Source organism: Phaenicophaeus curvirostris, chromosome 20 (genome assembly GCF_032191515.1).
Source record: "Phaenicophaeus curvirostris isolate KB17595 chromosome 20, BPBGC_Pcur_1.0, whole genome shotgun sequence".
Classification (NCBI taxonomy): Eukaryota; Metazoa; Chordata; class Aves; order Cuculiformes; family Cuculidae; genus Phaenicophaeus; species Phaenicophaeus curvirostris.
Genome location: NC_091411.1, coordinates 7,617,657 through 7,636,906, shown reverse-complemented (window position 1 = coordinate 7,636,906; position 19,250 = coordinate 7,617,657). Strand labels below are relative to the sequence as shown.

General features: G+C 41.6%; 1 protein-coding gene across 20 annotated transcripts in view; it reads left to right on the top strand.

Moving 5' to 3' along the window:
* The window catches only part of FNBP1 (formin binding protein 1), a 94,749-nt gene that overhangs the window by 63,314 nt on the left and 12,185 nt on the right, over nucleotides 1–19,250 (top strand). For 4 of the 20 annotated variants that reach the window (XR_011338855.1, XR_011338856.1, XM_069873228.1 and 1 more), the window contains exons 7-9: nucleotides 2,083–2,211; nucleotides 3,920–4,066; nucleotides 9,026–9,223. Coding sequence is in view for 13 of the 20 variants with exons in the window: in XM_069873228.1 (XP_069729329.1) it covers nucleotides 2,083–2,211; nucleotides 3,920–4,066; nucleotides 9,026–9,223 (474 nt within the window). In the remaining 7 variants the exon portion in view is untranslated. Of the gene's footprint in view, nucleotides 1–2,082; nucleotides 2,212–3,919; nucleotides 4,067–9,025; nucleotides 9,224–10,578; nucleotides 10,762–15,869; nucleotides 15,957–19,128; nucleotides 19,144–19,250 lie in introns of all 20 variants that reach the window. The other 16 variants (XM_069873217.1, XM_069873216.1, XM_069873215.1 and 13 more) reach the window with 7 other exon arrangements.

Below are 19,250 nucleotides of genomic sequence, written 5' to 3'. Positions count from 1 at the left end.
AAGTCAGCTCAGACAATGGGTTGCTCTTAGGTAGAAGGAGAGAACGGGCATCACAAATGGATATTGATCTGTAGCAGCTGGAACTTGGGGAAGGGATTGGGAGAGAAGTACATGATTCTCTTACAGCTGTCAGCCTTTCTGTGGCTGATGCTGCTTTGTTGGTAAATTTGTTTGTAGTACAAGGCTGTATTGTTTTCTATGCTTATTTAGTGTAGCTCTATGTGAGTGTGCGGGTGATAAAGTTTAATAAGCTGTATAGTGCTGAGCAGGAAAATGCCAGATGCTTCTTGGAGTTTCACTTCAGTTCTCTGAAGTTATACGAGCATCCCTTACAAGAGCTGGTGGACAATTAGAAATCTTGGGGAACAGGAAAAGTTGGAAGTCTGTTGGCTTTATTGGTTTGGTTATGGTCAGTGTCTTTTCCATTTGATGCTACTGTTTCGTCTCCTGTTACGCGCTCAGTGCCCAACATTTACTCATTACACTTGAATTATTTCTGTGGAAAGACTGGAAATGGGGTCTAGGAAATTCCTGCAATTGACTGCACTTGCAAGAGAAGTAGCTGAATTGAGATGAAATAAATTATTAGGTGAGATGTGCGAGCTGGACAGATGGGAGGGAAGCTTATTTTTTTGCAAATTGAGATTTGAAACCTTCTGGCAGAATTTGTTACCTTCCAGTTAGGATTACTAAAGTGTTCCATGATGTGGTGTTTCATGGATTTATTGTCAGGAAACTATTGTCTGCCTGGAACAGTTCAGAGAGTAACCCTGCTCTGAACTGGTTTTAGGGAGAGCCCAGTTGGAAGATGCCGGAATTATTTGTTGTGCTGTTGTTCCTGAAACACCTCAACATGCTTTACATAACTTTGAAGCAGTCTTTCTTCTTTCTTAATGGATTTATTATGAAATTGAGAGTGTGATGGGAACATGATGCTTTCTGGATGCTCACAACGTTGTTCAGGGCTGGGTCAGCAGCAAAGGGTGAGGAGGCTCTGTGGGTGCCTGAAGAAAGAGTGCAAACCCATAGTTGTTCTGATTCCCAAAACCAAGTCCTAAGCTCTCACAGGAGCACATTTGTGGTCCAGGTGAGAGTGGGAAAGGTGGAGGGTGTGTGGGAGCAGCAGAACTCCGAGGGGAGTTTCAACAAGTGGGCACAGGGAGTAAAGGCAGCTGGCTGCAGGGAGCTTGGTAGCAAAGCAGAAGAAGGAAGAGCTGCTGTCTGAAGGCCAGCAGCAAGGAAGGAAAAGGCAACTGCAATGAACAGATGGGATAGGCAGTAAGGAAATGATATTGGGCAGCGAAATGGGTAACAGAAGGCCTAGGGAAGCAGAACGGTAAGGGGAAGAGTCTGAAAATGCAGAAGGGTCACTTGAGGACAGACTGTTCTAGGGAAAGAAGTGAGAGTAATTGTCCAGCGCTCTGCTATGCTGGGTAGCAAAGCAAATCATCTGTGTGGGTAAAAATAAGGAGGGAGTTGTGCCTCGGCTGTTCCTCAGGCTCCCCTTTCCTTGTGTTTTTCATGCCAGCACTATTGAAGGAAGAGCAGATAAAGGACTCTGCAGAGAGCACAGCGGGAGCACCAGTCGAGATGATGTGCCATGATTGTGTTGGCTAAGACGTGTGAAACGAGACTGACTGTGTAGGGATTTTTGTTGCTTCCTTCCACCCCGCAAAATACTGTTATTCAACAGGGAAATAATTCATTGGGAAAAGCAAGTGCCATCCAGCATGGCATACGACAAAGCAAGAGGAGCATCCACAAGCATCCAGAGAACGTGAATGCCTGAGCAGGATAGTAGAGGGGCAAACTTATTTTGGTGTTTTAAATGCAGTATGGACAGAGGGCGTTCACAGAATGCAGAACACTTCATGGGAATGGCCTGTTGTAACCCAAGAACAGAACAGCACCAGCGTGCACGCTGCAGGCTTTGCTTGACGTAGATGAACTGTTTCACATACAGGAGTAAACTAAAAGCTGAAGTGTTCAGAGATCCATATGCTAATGATAAGGATAGTAAAATGAGAAGAAATGCAGTTTCTTTCCATGTTAAATTATGAATTTCTCTTGGCATTTCTCTAGGCAAGGCAGCAAGCCCAGCTGCGACATCAAATGGCAGAAGACAGCAAAGCGGAATATTCCTCCACTCTACAGAAGTTCAACAGTGAGCAGCACGATCATTACTACACGCACATACCAAACATCTTCCAGGTAAGAGTCGCTGGCACTGAGCCACAGTGGCTCAGAATCTTGTGATTTGGGGCATATTGCACGTCTCCTCAGTTTTATGACCCTGTCCTTTACTTTTGGGCAATTATCTTCTCTGTTAGCAAATTTTATATGCTGTCTGCCAACAGAAGAGATGGAGAGCTTGGTTGGATGAATTGTCCCTTTCTCTAAGACTAGGTATCAAGTTATCAATAATATCTAGGGAAAATCATGTTGAATTGTCACTCAGATTATGATAGTCTTTGGAATCCTCACAGTTTAAACTCTTGTGTCCGTGCAGCTGGGGAATGAGAGCATTATTTGCATTGTTGGGCCAGGATTCAGCTGGGCAGTGTTACATCTGTAAAGCCTCACAGCCTGTTATAGCTGCCTTCAAATTAGACTTCACAGATGTTTCAGTTTAAACCATAATAATTCTGCAGCAGTGAATGTCAAAGAGTGTAAGCAAGCTTGCTGATCATGTCTTAGGGTGTCTAAAGAGAAAGAACAAAAAAGCCATCAGATTTGTATTGACTGAAGACCTGAGTTTGTGCTTGACTGAATGGAGAGAGAGGTTAATGTAGCAGAACAGAAGTTCTAAATGCTTGTTCCATTGTAATGGGTCATCAGCATCAGAAGTGGAAAATAGAACCTCTTTAAGGGAGAAAGTGTCACATACTCATCTGATGAGAAATCACTGATATTGGCATAGCAAATATGTGTTTTCTTATCCTTAACTGGAACTTCTTAACTAAATGGACACCTCCGTTTTTTCTTCATGGTGTTTTAGACCAATGTCTTGAGATAAATTATCCCAGATATGAATTTTTTGTGAAGTATTTGTGTTTAATAGTAGATCTGGTAAATGCTTTCATTTGTAGGTGAACATGCTTAAAGTACTGCAGATGTACGTTTCTCACTACCAGTGAGCTCTAGTGCTTTCTTTTAGATGTTGAAATAAGTTGGTTTGTGAACAATTTTTCTTGTGGATCACTCAAGAAAATGGGGATTTTTAAACTGATGATGCTTCATAAGATTCCCTTAGTCTAATATGAGACAGTTCCTATTCGTGCCCTTCTGTGTCCTGTTATAATCTGAAATAATAGCCCTATGCAACATTCAGTTTTTCTCTCTTGTAAACAAGAGGCCTATGGAATAGGTGGTGGGGATTGTGGCACTGAATCCATTGAGCAACAGGGAGTACATTTTGGAAAGCCCTGATGTGAACAATGTGTGATGTATAGGATGGCCTGTAAACCAAAAATTACCTTTTAGGGGAAAGGAGGAAAGCGCACATCGAGGTTTTTGTTTGCTTGGATTCTGCAGTGGTATGAAAATTAAGGTCTTTCAGAACATTCACAGAAAATGAAAGAATATATTGTTGCAGAAATGCTTTCGAAAGCCTTAGGAGCCATCCTTACAAAAGTCTAAAGCTGGAGTTTTGACATATGAGCAATTTTCAATGTAAAAATTTAATTTAAAAATATGCAGTTGTAGTAACAGAGATTAGAATGGCACTGATTTTTGAGGGAACAGCATCACTTGGTCCCTTCATGAGAACAGCTGTTCTAGTTTGTCCGCTCTTTATATTGTTAAATATATTTCTTTTAACCATAAATTTTAAAGCAGCTGGTGTATGGTGGGGGAAAAAATCGATTGAAACTGTGAATTTTATCTTGATATTTGACCTGAATTAAATGTTATGTTCTAGAAAATACAAGATATGGAGGAAAGAAGAATCGTGAGGATAGGTGAATCCATGAAAACTTTCGCAGAGGTCGACCGCCAAGTGATCCCTATCATTGGAAAGTGTCTGGATGAAATAACGAAGGCTGCGGAATCAATCGATCACAAGAATGTGAGTGTGGCACTGTTTGGATTGTTGATTGACATCTTTAGTATTCATCACCTCTGTATGGAGACTTAAATCCTGGATCCAGGCTGCACATGAGGACTTTATAGTCATAGAACTAAAACAAAGACTAGATTCTTGTGTCAGGCTACTGAGAAAGGCTGTGCTCAGATTATTTCCTAAATCTACCTAACAGTAAGAAACGCCTCTACTGTCAAACTTTAGTTTTATATTTTTTTCTCCTCTTTTAGGAATATTCACTCCTTTGCTGGGTAATTAATATTTTTAAATGCTGTCATCGAAAAATAGCTTCTGTGTAGAATATGGAAGGTGGTGGACATAATTCCAGATGCCTAATAATGATCAATTCTTATTCAGATGGATTCTGTATGTAATAGTCAGAAAACCAGATGTTGTAGGAATGTTGTCATTCTACTTACTTCTATAGTAATAGAAATATTTTAAGTATTTGCTACAGAAATTATTGCAGACAACTTTGAGATTTCTACTTTAATTTAAACTCTTCCTATGCAGACTTGAGATTTCCTTGCGATCTGTAAGTGAGCTCTTGCGAGTCTTGATTTCTGAAGATCATTGTAGGAGTCAAGACAAGCCTTCCTGATTAACAAGACTGATAAAGAGTTTGGTTGAGCTTCCTGAGTTAGCATGGAGGCAAATGTGTTCTCTGTTTTGTTTTCAGAATTATCTTCTTCCTTCATAAACGAAGTCTCTGCTTGCTCTTTGAGCCTCTCTCATGGATCATGTTAGTCTTTCAAATACAAACAGCATGTGTCTTGCTGGCGGTTTGAATTTCCCATACGTTTTTTTTCCTGAGCTGTTCAGAGCCCAGAGCCTGGAGACTCCAGTAATTGGCAGCATAAGCCTAGGGCTGAAGTTTTGAAATGAATCCACTGCTTTCTGCTCAGCAATTGTTCTCTTCAAGAGCAGCCTGGGAAACCAAGGAATCGGAGAATTTCTTTTTCACGTTGGGAGAAGAGGCAATTGGGGTGCAGATTGCAGTGTTTAGCAACGTACCCTTCTTGAGGTACAGCTCTTGGTGCTGCATGGTGAAATTGTGTTGGAGATTCATATCTAAGCCTCTAATCTGTTTGAATCTTCAAGTGAGGTCTTAGAACACCCACAAGGCTTAAGGTGGGTGTTTGACTCACTGTGAATTTCATATTCAGGTTAGTCTTTCTTGCACGCAGATAGTTCAGATTGATGGCTCGTGTGCTGAAGTATGACATTAGGAAATGGTAGCTTTGAGCACTGATAAGTAAGGGGTCTCCTGTGAATGCCACGCTAATAAAAATGTATTTAAACAAATTTTTTATATTGAAGCAATTACAGAGAGACTATTGTGTTCTACCTGGAAAACAGTTATGTCCATAAAGGGTTGGGATTTTTATTAAATATCATGAAGGATTTTTTTAAATTTATTTTTATTTCTGTAGCAGTAATTTCTAATTCTGATGAAGGCGATGTTCTCACTCTGCCCTTCTTCAGCGTGCAGGTCCTGCTGCTTCATAGGGATGGCCACAGATGCACACAGTAGCGATTTAAAAGCTGTATTTTCTGTGTTTTGGGATAATGTACTGCTTTTGCCACTCATGAAGAGTTAACAGACTTTTCCTTTCTCACCCCGTAATGTTCTAAGCAGGTTTGGGCTCACTTAGGCTGCCATTGGGAGAGTTTCTCCTTCTTCTCATCAGATTCAGGTTAAATATTCTCCTTTACTTATCTTTTCAAGCTTGAAAAACTTGGGATGGGAAAGTCAACTAGATCTGTGCTGCGGTCAACTTTGAACATGAGGTCAGATTCCAGGGAAGTTGAATGCAAGGACAGCTGGTGATAATATAGCTTATACAATGGTGAGCAAAACCGAGAGCCTGCCGAGCAGGAAAAGCTTTGTGTGAAACTCTGGGCCCACGCAGACATGTGTTTCCCAGCTGGGAAGAGACCTCCAGGATCCACTAATCATAAACAGAAGTACAGGATCACCAAACTTGAAATGCGTAAGGTCAGTGTCACGGTGACACTGACAAAAGGCAGTGATGCATTTGGAGTTCTTATTCAGCTCTTGGTATTGTCTGGTTTTATTGTCATTCTACCCAGAGATCACATGCAGGGTTACTGAAGAAGGGGAGAGGTTAAATGAAAGCTCTGCTCTTTGTATAGCAACCTCCGTTCAGAAACGAGGGCTTTAAATGGAAACCCCACAACTTAAATATAGAAGCTGAATTGGTCAGAAAGAACAAAAAATAGAGCAAACACCAATTCTAGCTGTGTGTGCGCTAAACTGTGTGTCACCACCAGCTGCAAGGATGTGAGAACCTGCAAGTTGTGCAGCTTTCTTTTTTTGCTGTCAGTAAAATAAGCCCAGCGGATGCTAAGGCGTTACTGTGTGAAACAAAAACAATTCGTGTAGGTACCTCAGAGCTTTTCGATCATCAGTTTTCATCTTTGGCTGAGTTTATTACAAACATTGGCCTAGGAGGGCAGGGTTTGTATGGTGGCTGAACTGCTATATGACTTGTAGCATCAGAATCGTGTAGTACAATACTGAGGAAGGATGTATTTTTGCAGTGAGTCTGAAACGGTGGAAGTGCAGACTGCTAACAGGTTTCCTTTCCCCAGCCAGCTCCGTGTTGCCTCCCTCTGCGGATGCTAGCAGGATTCTGAAAGATCATTTTTCTTCACAAGACCCTGTTTTGCTGGATGGTGTTAAAAAGCAGAATGACATATGGGACAGATTTAATGTTTTCTATATTCTCTGCAGCTTAAACATCCCAGAGTTTTTCCTCATGCCCTCTTGCAACATGGTCAGTCTTCCAGGCTTAGTTACTAAATTTGCAACTGTGTAAATAGGATTGCTTCATGCCCTCACTCAAGCACGTAGAATTCCCAGTAATATCCATCAAAACTGTCTGGATTTAGCTGGGGGGTCCTGTATTTCTAGTGCAGTTGTAAATGTACTGCTTTTTTTAACAACTTGGACAACACAGAGGTCATGTCGCAAGGATATGTTGGGGTGGCTGCTAGGTGAACCTCTGCAGAACTTGCTTCAGAAGGCCCTTGCAGTAGATAAAATTAATTTGTTATGAATGTTGGAGTTCCTGTTATGACATTATCTCTGTGATATATGGAACATGCTGGTTATTTTTAACTCCGTTGTAGCGGAAGGATAGTTTGACTAAATAGAAGGAATGGTGTAGAACTGAGAGGAAAATATTACAAGCCCCATGCATAGGATAAAATACTGATGGAGTATTTAATGTAACCTTGTGTGTGCTTATAGTGTCTTCTCTCTTCCTTCTTCATCTTACTTTTATGACTGCTATTAAAAATCTCTTCAAATGTTTAGATCTCAGGAAGTTTTAATGTCAAACTAGGATGAGAAAAAATGGCAAGTGTTGTCTGCCTCTGTGAAAAGTGTGTAGGAATTTCACAGTACCCCTGATACATTGACGATCTTAAACCTTAATTTTCTCCACAATTCCATGAAGACTTCCTCAAAGATTTTCCTATATCTGTTTTGCTCAATTGAGCCTGGCTTCTGGATATGTTCATATCCCACTAGGTTTCTCATGAATCATGTTTTTCCTACAGGCATAAGCAGAATCTGTGAAATGCCTTCAAAGCAACAAGTTCATCTTTTTTATCTGAACGGGCTGGTGATGCTCTTCTCTAGAGACTAATGAGATAGTTGTATGCTGTGGCACAGTTTCTCTAATGATCCTGGAGGAAAACTGTTAGAACAGTAACATAAAAAGCTCTCTTCCCAAGGAGTCAAGTAGATAAGAATTACGTTCAAATAAGTTTTTTCTGAATCCATTAGATCTAAATGCATTTGGCAAGCTGTAGTCTGAATTTGAACTTATGTATAATTAATAGTGTTTGTAGACCTAACTGGGGAAAATGCTATGGATCGTTCTTGCTTTCATTTCTTTTTTCCTTTTCCCTCTGTCAAAAAAAGGAACAAAACCTTTGTTTACTGCTAGTGTGTGGCTGACTTGCATCTCTCACTCCCAGTAGCGCCAAAAGGGAATGTGGCTTTAACAACAGTGCCTAAAGTTCCCAGCCTGTGCCTGCTCCAAGGTGTTGAGCTTCTTGCATGACCTTAGACTGCTCAGGTGTTGGGTAAATCTCATAAAAGCTCATAAACCTCTGTCATTTATGGTACCCGAGGTCACAAGCACCAACATGTCAACTTGTGGCAGCATGATCACTCAAGAGCTCCTTTATATGGGAGTATTTATCAGGGTTTTCCAGTAGCTTCCTTATAGCTGCGTGCCCAGCAATTCCATACCTTGAATCTTTGTTATGAGTCACTTGTCTGCTTCTTTACTGAGTATGGCTGTTTTTCTAGTAAGTGAAGTTAACAGTAATAAACTCTTAGTGATTTTCCCCAGTAGACAAGAAAAAGCCTTTAGAAGAGGTTTGTATCGCAATTTTGATTTGTGTTGGAAACAAAACAAAGAGGATGAAAACATGGCTGGGTTGGGGTCAGACTCTGAGGTCGTGCAACTTGGTGGAAGGCTGCAATCAGGAGACCAGAGTTCGCTCCTCCAAAGTATCATCTTCAGTGAGCTAGTGATCTGTGCTTTAGTCATAGATATGTTGGTTTTGTTTTCGTAAACAGACCACAGTCCTCTGCTTCATGTCAATTGATATTTCGAGTATTGACTGGTCTCTGCGACGCCTTTGGAAAATGAACTAGAATTTCAGAACAGGAATAATGGACTATTTGAGACTAAAGCTCACCTGTTTTATTTCCATATCTAATTTGTTTATTTTAAGATCTATTAGGAAACTGAGATTTATATTCCCAGTTGTCATACCTTCTGACTGGCCTAGGGTGGTAGTTGTATTCTTAACTGCTTTTATCACTTTAGTATCTGGGAGCATGACATGCAGTCAGTGACCCAAGATGTTTACACTTGTGCTGGATCTGTCTCATTTCAGGATTCACAGCTGGTAATAGAAGCCTTTAAATCAGGGTTCGAGCCTCCAGGAGATGTTGAATTTGAGGACTACACACAACCAATGAAGCGAACGATCTCAGAATCCAGCCTTTCCAATTCCAGAGGGGATGGGAAGTCTGAGCCCAAGTTTGGTGGCAAGTCCAAGGGCAAGTTATGGCCATTCATCAAGAAAAATAAGGTACTGACTTGCAAACTTGAGCTTAGTGCTAGCCTGTGTCTAGTCGATAACTTCTGTCTTGCTGAGTAATCCTGGCAATTACAGTTTTTAAAAGAGCATCTGAGATTCAGCAAGTTAATAACTGATGTCTTAATGATGGTGTTTTGTTGTAGTCTTTGGTTACTTACATTTCGTTTTATCTTAAAATTTTTTTCTTATATAGTTTCTTTAATTACATTGCTGTTTTTGTTAATTTAACTTTAGTTGTGATGTCTCTGCCATGGTCCATTTCTGTTCATAACTCAGAGAAAGAATTGTTTACCACTTATCTAATGCCACGTGTGCTAACTAACGGTGTTACTTGTGGGAAGCTTTTGTGTGGCATTTCTGTTTTGACACTTCTAAAACTCTCCCTGGCTTTTCATTTGCGTTATCTTTTCAGTCTGTGCACTGGGTTCAGCAGTTGGGTGGCTGGGAACAAGGAATTGCTGTGATTCATTCTTCTTAAGCACAACTAACGGAACATAACTAACCGAGCAGTTGACTTCTTAAAAGACCATATTAACTTATGTGTCCATTGAGCCTTTTTCATTTCACTGTCATATTTTACACCATAATGCATGGCAGCGTTTATCTGGGGTTACCAGACATGTCAGGGTGACTGGACTGAATTGGTTTTCAGTAACACTGATGGAAGCCCAGAGTAGCTTTGTTGTTTTGATCTCACCCTTGCTCTGACCCTTACCAAGCCACTTCTATTTATCAGAGAATCAAAAAAATCTGGTCAAAACAGGCTATTCCTGTTGTGCTGGTGAACAGGGCTGTCTGGTGCTGGCATCAGTGTAGCCAGAAACAAAACCCAGGGCTAATTCCTGAGCAAATTCATACAATAACTTGTAAAAGTGAAGTGTGATGCACGTGTCAGAGGTATGAAAGCAGGAAGGAATGTGGTTTGTTGTTTTCCAGATAATAGAAACTCTACTGGGCACTAAGGTACCTTCCTTATCTGATCCATTTAAATTCAGGTATTTGAAAGCTCTCTCCATATGCATTATTCTGAGCTGTCCACAGAGCTAGAGCAGGGCAGTTTATGGGGATAGCACTGCATGGAAGAGTCTGCATGAGCTTCCTGTCAAAATACTTTGCCTTATTCTTCTGTTGCATCACTTACTAAAACTTCCATTCATTACATTCTTCACTTAACAAAACTCTTAAATACTGCTTCCCCCTCTTTTGAACCATGGCCTTTAAAATTTAATTATTTGATTGGTTTTTTTCCTCTGGATTTCAAATATTGGTTTTGATGCTTATTTTTTTTGTGTTTTATCTTTTTATTTTGGTTTTTATTCTGTCACTTCTCCATCTCTTACACGTAGCTTATGTCCCTTTTAACATCCCCCCATCAGCCCCCTCCTCCTCCCCCTGCCTCTGCCTCACCCTCTGCTGTTCCCAACGGCCCCCAGTCTCCCAAGCAGCAAAAGGAACCCCTCTCCCATCGCTTCAACGAGTTCATGACGTCCAAACCCAAAATCCACTGCTTCAGGAGCCTAAAGCGCGGGGTAAGTTCTCCTCTGGATACCTCTCTCTCTTTGTTTCTCCTTTCTTGCTTTCTTACGCTTTTATTGCACGTTCTGTTACGTAAAACTTTTGTTTTGTGAATGAATCCATTGTGTTTTATCATAACATGTAGGCAAATCCAAGGAATCCCAACCTGTGAAGCCATTTCTAGTCAAAAAACCCATAATGAAACCACAAAAAGTACAGTTGCTGATGAAAAATACTCATTCTGTTTTTTGGGGAAGGAGAGATTATACAAAATATGGAAGGAAGAGATGAACATTAGGTAATAGTCATGCAGAAATCAGAGTAATTAATTTAGTAGCCCTGCATATTTCTGTGGCAGAGTGCGTATGGAGGAGCACCGTTCAGAGCTTTGCTGCACGTTGTCTGCCTTGATGAGAGAAGTTTTCTTCCCTGCAGGGTGGGTTCAGGTCAATATCGGTGTCAGGAGGAGGAGAGTAAATTAGGAGACATTGTAGAAAATAGTTCAGCCCTCGGTTGTTGCAAGTTCAGATGTTTCCCTGAAGAGATCTGACCCCTCTTTCTGTACTGGGAAGAGGACTCCCCTGTATTTTATGGCCAAGTACTCCTCTGTGTGGGACTTCTCCAGGAACTCTGCCTCAGATTGTGCTTCAGAAGCTGCAGTGTTCACTTGCTTAGTAAGTCTGAGTCTTAAGATAAAACAACAGGTCAGGTGTGAAAGACTATAGCTGATAATGAAGTTATTCGTGGTACGTGTGCTCTTTGAACCAGGTCTGCCCTGTTGGTGGAGACTGGGGAGTGCACATGGAGTTTAAAGTTTCCTGCAGCTACCCGAATGTATTGATTGCAATTGGCTCTAGATATTTGGGACTGACACTCCTCCAGGACCTGAACTGTGTCCTGTAGCATGAAGTTTCAGTAAGATGGGAAGGTTTCATTTGATTCCTGTAAATGACCTTCCCAGCGAGTGTTTATCAGTGGAGGAGAGATGTTATCTAAGAATTTGATAAACATTATCTGATGAACCATTGTGAATCTAGGGAAAAATTCCAAGTTTTGTGTTTAGCCTGTCCTTGCAGCCTTCCCTACTTAGAAGAGCATGTAGAATTTCAGGCTTGTGGGTCTTTTTCTGGACGTTTCCCATTAAGCCCACGGATTTTGTTGGTTTCTGAACTGACTTTCACTTCCCACTGCTGTGACGCACGCAGTTTAATTGAATTCAGTGCTCTCATTGGTGATCTTGATCAAATATAAATAAAATGACCGATCACCAAGATAAACATCTTCCATTTTGCAAGCAAACCAAGACTTTATCTTCCCAGTAGCTTGCACGTGTCACAATTGTGCTGAGGAGTTGCTGGCATAGCCTGGCTTTGTCTCCTAGGTTAAGGTCCTTAGAATTATTTCCTTCTATAAAAATTACAGGAAGCAGATACAAGTGTTCAGTGTTTTATAACATTTTTGGAGCAGGCTGTTCAGCAAGGAAGTGACTGCTTTAAAAAGCCCAAATTCTGCTCCCGGGACTGCACTGACATTTAGGGCCGAGGGCTGGATCTGTATTAAAGTAGAGATGATTTCAATGGGGAACTTCAGTGGTTAGTTACAGAGAATTGAGAACAGCGCTAGAAACCATGTTTTGTCTCATCTGCTTACAGACAATACATTTAAAAAAAAGATGTTTTATACAGAGTGGTTTGCGGTTCTTTGCTAGGGAGTTGTCATTTAATGGGACATTCAGAACACCCGCAAAATCCCGTTTCTGGTGCTTTTCACTGGGGAAGCGGGAAGTTTCTAAGTTGTCCTGAGGCAGTTTCTGTAAATGTACGTCCTTCCCTTGGTTGTAGTTTGGCACTTCTCAAGTTTGTATTTTGCGTGTGCAATTTTTTATATAGTAAGTGCCTGGCTGTATAAGCAATTATAGAATTACAGAATGGTTTGGGTTGGAAGGGACCTCAAAGGACCATCCTGTTCCAACTCCCGGCCGTGGGCAGGGACACCTCCCCCTGGATCAGGGATACTCCACCCAACCTGGCCTTGAACATCTCCAGTGATGGGTCACCCTTGGCTTCTCAGGGTACCCTGTGCCAGTGCCTTCCCACCCTCACAGTAAGACATTTCTCCCTAAGATCTCCTCTCAATTTCCCCTCTTTCAGCTTAAAACCATTTCCCCTCATGATGAAAAGCCCCTTCCCAGCTTTCCTGTAACCCCTTTAAGTACTGGAAGGCTGCTCTAAGGTCTCCCTGGAGCCTTTTCTTCTCCAGGCTGAACTTGCTTTTAATATTTCCCAAGGCAAGTCTTTCATTTTATGTATTAACTATCTGAGAAGTCCAAGCAAGTCTTATGAATCCTGTGTGCCGTATTGGTTTTAATTGGGTTGTGTGAACAATGAAATAATGAGAGTAATTTCCTATAGACTCCTCTGGAATCCCTCAAGTTTCTGCTGACATGTTCATTAAAAATGTGCAAGGAAATGCTATTGCTAAATCTGCATTTCATTTCCTTCCCCCATAAGCTACCAGGATGTTTGTATGTAAATACTTTTCCTGCCTGACTCCTCCTGCAGAGTTGGAGGCCAGTGATCAGGTCATTGTCTGATTTTCCAGAGAGGCGAATTCAGGCTGCTTGGTTCATCCAGAAATACAGCGTCGGAGAGGCTGCAAAGCTCTGGCAGCTTGCTTTGGCTGATTTGAACACTTCTCAAGTTCACGTTTCATAGGTCCTTGGTGATTTGTTATACAAATGGCCAGACTGAAAGATCATGAAAATGCCCTACAACCTTCAAAAATAAAATAATTGTAACCAGGCGAAAAATAAGTCAAGAACCACCCCCAAATCCTGTTAATTTATCAGATGAAAAATAAGCATTTGGCATCTGTTTCAGCTGATGTGGTTGATGTGACCCACTTTGTATTCAGTATAGCCAGATAATACTGTTAATTCTGCTTTTACCATATTAAGTTTTATAAGATTTCCTGAATTCCTGTCCTGCCAAATCTGCAAGCATCTGAATTCTGCTCAGTAGCCTCAGCAGTGATTTATGAATACTGGACTGTGATGCTACCGAAGAAATTAGAAGGACGTAGAGGGCAAGTGTTCTCTATACAGAAGAACATTTGATCTGTACAGAAATACATCAGTGAAGGAGCTTTTGGAAAGGTCGTGCAGGGAGCCAGTAGGGCAGCACAATGTAACAGGCATTTGTCTTTGGACACAGAATAATGTCGTTTGCTCTGAATATTGTCTCCGCACTGCTGGTTTGGTTCAGAGACAAAAATCTGCTCACCCCAGACACCTTGCAGTAGAGGTGCAGGGCATTGAAGGATTATTTTAGAGTATTCAACCCAATTGCCAAGCAAGTCCCAGCTCTGATGATAAACTGAGCTGTTAACTCCTATACAAACCAGGGTAGCAAATTATTTATATCAGGGGAGACTGGATCTTACTCCCTTTTAGCACTGGCTTCAAGAAGTGCATGGAAAGGAACTACTCAATGTGGATGATTCTAGACCTTAACAGGATGAACGCCACCAGCAGAACTGCATGTTGTAATTGATCCTTGAAATGAGAGTGAATTGGTTCCCATACACTCCTACCATGAAATCTTTGATATCTGAACGTGTCTAGAGAGGCAGCATGTTTTAGTAATTCCCTTGAAAATTTTAGTTTAGCGTCTTACGTTGCATTTGGAAAGAGAAGTTACAACGCTGAAGCAGAAAACTCACTGGTGGCTGTTAAAATTAATTATATAATTAGTAATGATATGTCATGTGCCCAGGCTGGTTTTCATTTTGCTTCCAAACCAAAAATCCAATAAATCTTGTTTTCATGGAAGGAATCAGATGCCTGAACAATTTACAACAGATGCAAGTTTAATGTAGAGGCAGCAATACCGGTATCAGTGGTTGCTGCCAATATGAAATTCTAGTGTGGTTAAAAAAAAAAAGCTTAAAGCTATAGGTGCTGAGTCCTGTCTGTGCTTTTCTAATCAAATTTTTTGCATGTTCCTCAGAGCTTCTTTCTAATAACCCCAACAGCAAAAATGTCCATTCTAGCACTTGTCATGGATCAGAACTGGAAAAGGAGGGGGAGAAGTATTTCATACCATTTTTGAGTGCTGTTTCTAATAACTCTTCAAAAGGCAGAGTAAATGTAGTAGAACACTTGAAATCAACTCTGTCTCTTCAGGGAAGTTAAAGTCAGAAGAGTACAAAAAATGAGGAACTGCTTACATAAGTCATAATTTCATTTATGCTTGCTCTGCTTTTTCTAATTCCATTTGAGGACAAAGAAGACTCGGGATCCTGCTAGTTGATATTAATTTTGTGTTCTTTTATTGCTATAGCGGCAGTAACATCAGCACCTTTATTTAAAGAGCAATACTCCTGAACTAACAACATCCAGGGGCAGAACTTACACCTGTTAATTACCCTGTGTGGCATTCTGTGGACTTGCCTTTTCTCTCTTGCCTTGGAAACTGGGTTCTGATTAAGCAGAGAAGGATGGGTCTGCGAGCTGGGATGCAGCTATTCCTGTCCTTACCCAAGTTCCAGCCTCCAAGCGATTCCATAAGGCATAAGGAGGGACTTCTGTGGTTTCCTTTTTGGTGGAAATTGTTGACTTCATTACAACATGATTTTATTTCCATTGCCCCATTAAGGTTTTCCCTTATCATCCCCTCTTGCCTCTGTGACGCACCGTGCAGTCTTCTCCCTAGATACTCAGCTGTTGGTCTGCCTGGATGCTCAGCGCTTTGTTGTTCTGTGAGCATGCAGAAACAGCAAACAAATCAAACTCCTCCCTCTCCTACCCGCTCCATTCACTGCCCCTGGAAATTCTTGTTATTCTAACATAAATGTATAAATCTGTGCCAAGACCAAGACTTATTGGTGGGTGGGGTCATTAAAGCCATGATTTACTCTAGCACGGAGAGATGTTTTCTGACCTTGCATATTTAAGGTGTTTGCTGCTTTATTGAGAGAATGCTAAACTCTTAATATTCGCCTAGTTTCTAGGAAACCTCCTCTTACAGGCTTAGTTAAACGCCAAGCTCTAGAAGCAGTAAACACAGAGGTGCCGAGCTCGTCTCCAGTGTAACGGATGTGTTTTCTCTTGCTGACTCAGCAGCAGACACAGTCTTTGTATATTCACAAAGAACTCATGAAGAGGACTTTAGGGACACCCACGTGTGCCATTGAGGCTAGGGAATATGTTGTAAGTCCGTGTATGGTGTGATCAGCCCATACCGTTGCTGCACAGTCGCTAACCCCACTTACAACGCCGTTAGTGTGTGCTGTGGAAACGCGTTTCGTAAAAGAGAAAAAGGAAAATTTGGTGGGAGGCAAGCTTCAGCTTACTGTGCCATGTGCAGGAAAGAAGTGTCTGATAGCCCTGGAAATGCTGAAATTGGCACAATTCAAGTGGCTGGACCTGTGAAATTCACTGCAAGTGCTACAAACAGGTTCCATGCGTGTATTCCGAATTATTTTATGAATGCGGTCTTGAGCATCGTGAGCCTACCCTGATTTACAGCAGTGCAGTGACACGCTCTGTGCATTGGTCGTGGAGCACTCCATGGAGCTTTCTGAGACTTCCCTGAACGCTCTGTAACAGCGATGGTTCATGAAATCAAGATATTTGACCTCTAAATCTGATACCCTGATAAAGCACAGTATGGGAAGATGGTTACAGGACCACTAAGAAAGAAAATGACCTCTTGGTTGTATGGAAGTCCAGTGATTTATTTCAACCCTGTTTTCTGTAAGTGAGGTTAGTGTCCGTGACTGTCCAATAACACATGGACTTGCTGGCTTTCATGCTATCTCATGTGTTATTGTAGCTTGTGGCTCTTAGACTATTCATCTTCCCCTTGCAAGGCTAAGCTAGACTTGTTCTAAATTGACAGCTTGAAACGGATTTGCTCATTTTGAAGAAATGTAATTTATTTGATCACTTAAGGGAAAAATGCCCCTTTCTCCTAGGAGCTGTGAGCAAGTTTCTAGCTGTGTAAACCCAACAGAAAGGGCAAAAGTAGTTATTTAGTCTTTAATGCAGATTTATTCTCAATCTGCTTATATTTGTTACAGAAACTGAATTGCTGTCACATAAAATTATGAATACATTTCAGAAATGGAAAACTGAATATGACTTGTTTCAGCATTTCATTGTTTCCGATCTATGATCTGCTTTGTTATTTGTTCTGGTTATAACAATCCCTGATGTACTATTTGTAAATGCTATTAATAAGTTCTCTATTTTTGTCCTACTTAACAGCATAAGAATTTGGCATCCAGTGTCTATAACCCCTTTCCAATTTGCTGAATTTACAGCAAAAGAATAGTCTTGATGCAGATGATGCCCCGCAGTAGTTTAGTGCCTTTAGAGCGAGTAGTGTTTAGAAACTAGCGCATGTAGCTGACATTTGTGCCTTTTATAGAGTGCTTCATAGGTAAATATTTATTCTGCAACATGAGTCTTGTCCTATACATGTACAAGGATCTCAATTTGTGCTGATCATGTCTATGCTAAAGTTCACAGGAGCGCTAAAGCAATTATGCAAACAAAAGCCGCCTGCACTGAATTTCCTCAGCAGCATATGTTAGCTCATTCTTTCTCCTTCCTGTATGCTGTTTCTCTCAAATGGATTGGCTGTGTTTGCCTTTTTTAATGGCCTCGTAGTGGAGAGAGTGAATTTCTTTATTGCACTGTGATGATCATCATGTCTCGACTTCCTAATGGACTGGACTTCAGAGGGAAGTTGAACCGCTGTGCTGCTGCTGAATGCATCAGTTCCCATGGAGTATTTCACTCTTTACTGCGAGGCTGTGTGTTTTTCTTGAATGGTTGGCACGAATTACTGTGCAAATTCTGGTAACTCATGATAATTGTTATTTTTGGAAAATGGGTATTTCTTGAAACACGCTGTCAAAAAATTCATAGGAGCGGAGCCAACTTGATTTTAAATACAATCATAAAGAATTGAGCTTCTGCTAAAAGCACAGTATGTGTTTGAGACGCTGTACCTGAGAGCTGTTGGTAGTAAAATTGCTTTGAGATCTCTGGAATGGAAAGAGGTTCTGAAGTCTCACAGGTCAGACCATTGCCTGGAGCAAGAAGCGTTTCCCAGCTCTCGCATCTCTAGCACTGAGCCCATGTGGTTTTGCCCTGACCGGTTTGTTTTGTAGCTGGAGCGTAGATCCACTGCCCCTGACGTGCTGGCACAGCACCATGTGGTTATGATCCTCCCTTTAAAATCTGATTTTTCACCTTGAGCAGCAGCTACTCTGTGCTCTCTGGCACAGACCAAGGACAGCCCGGCAGCACCGTTAGCCTCCCTGCTTTTGGAAAACCTTTGGAATTGCAACTGTGGTGATGTCTTGCAGTATTTTGGTAGTTTTGGTGCTCAGCTACCCACTCACATTTTTTTCTCTGAGCATTTTTGGAGTTCCTCCAGAGCTGTTGAGAGCTGAACCTGACCCTGATGAGGGCAGAAGCAGGCACAGGGGCAGCCACGCTGCTGTGCAGGCCCTTGAAGCATATGCTTCTTTTTAGCCTTATTTTCCCAGAGTAACTAAAACATAGTATTTTGGCTCTTTACCAAGTAACCTTTGAAGAATTAGATCGTGTATGTTGTTTAAGGAGCTTAATAATGTCTTAGTGTGCTGTCATAAAATCAATTCAGTGTTAAGAGAAGAAGATTTTTATTTCCCTCCTTCTTGGTCCTGACTGTGGCCAAAGTGCATCTGAGACTGAGTGTTTTTGAACTGTTCAAGAGCTTGAAATGACTTTAAATGACTGCCTGGGCAGCACTGTGTGCAATCAACAGGGATCTTTTGGGGAATTTGTCTTTGGATGTAGGACTAGGAGCTAGGAAATCACTTAAGATCCCATTGTGCCCTTTCCCACGGGAGGCCAAGTGCCATACTCACCTTGTCACTGGATTTGGCTGGGTTTTACCCTCCTCCCAAGCTCTGGCATGAGGCGACTGGTGCTCATCACCGCACATTTTTGACCTGGAGTGACTTATATTTGCAAGTTCTGAGGACTTTCCCTCAACTGTTACTGCCATGAGAAAACCCACTGCTGCTGTTGTAGCTGCTGGAAATGAGGCGACCCAGGCTGGGTTTCTCCCGCGGGGCCAGCACCCACGTGTAGAGGTTCTTTTTCCATCGAGCAGACGGCAGCCGCCTGGTAGCACTGGCCCATCTTGTGAACTTTCGCAGAGACCTGTTAGTGTTTCCCATTTTGCCTTCCAACAGCAAGGGGGTTGTGTGTCGTTTTATTGTTACCGTCAGTCTGAACAAGTTCCTCTTCTACTGATGCACTGTTGTTTTTTTCTCTTTCTTCCCCACCCCCCACCCCATATCTCTCCAATTTTTACATGAAGCTTTCTCTCAAGCTGGTAAGCACATTTTTAGCATGCCTGTCCTGTGTTTTAATCACAATTTGCTGTGTGTGTTTTAATGTGCACTGTGCCACATGTGAGATGACACTGAAATTAACTGTTAA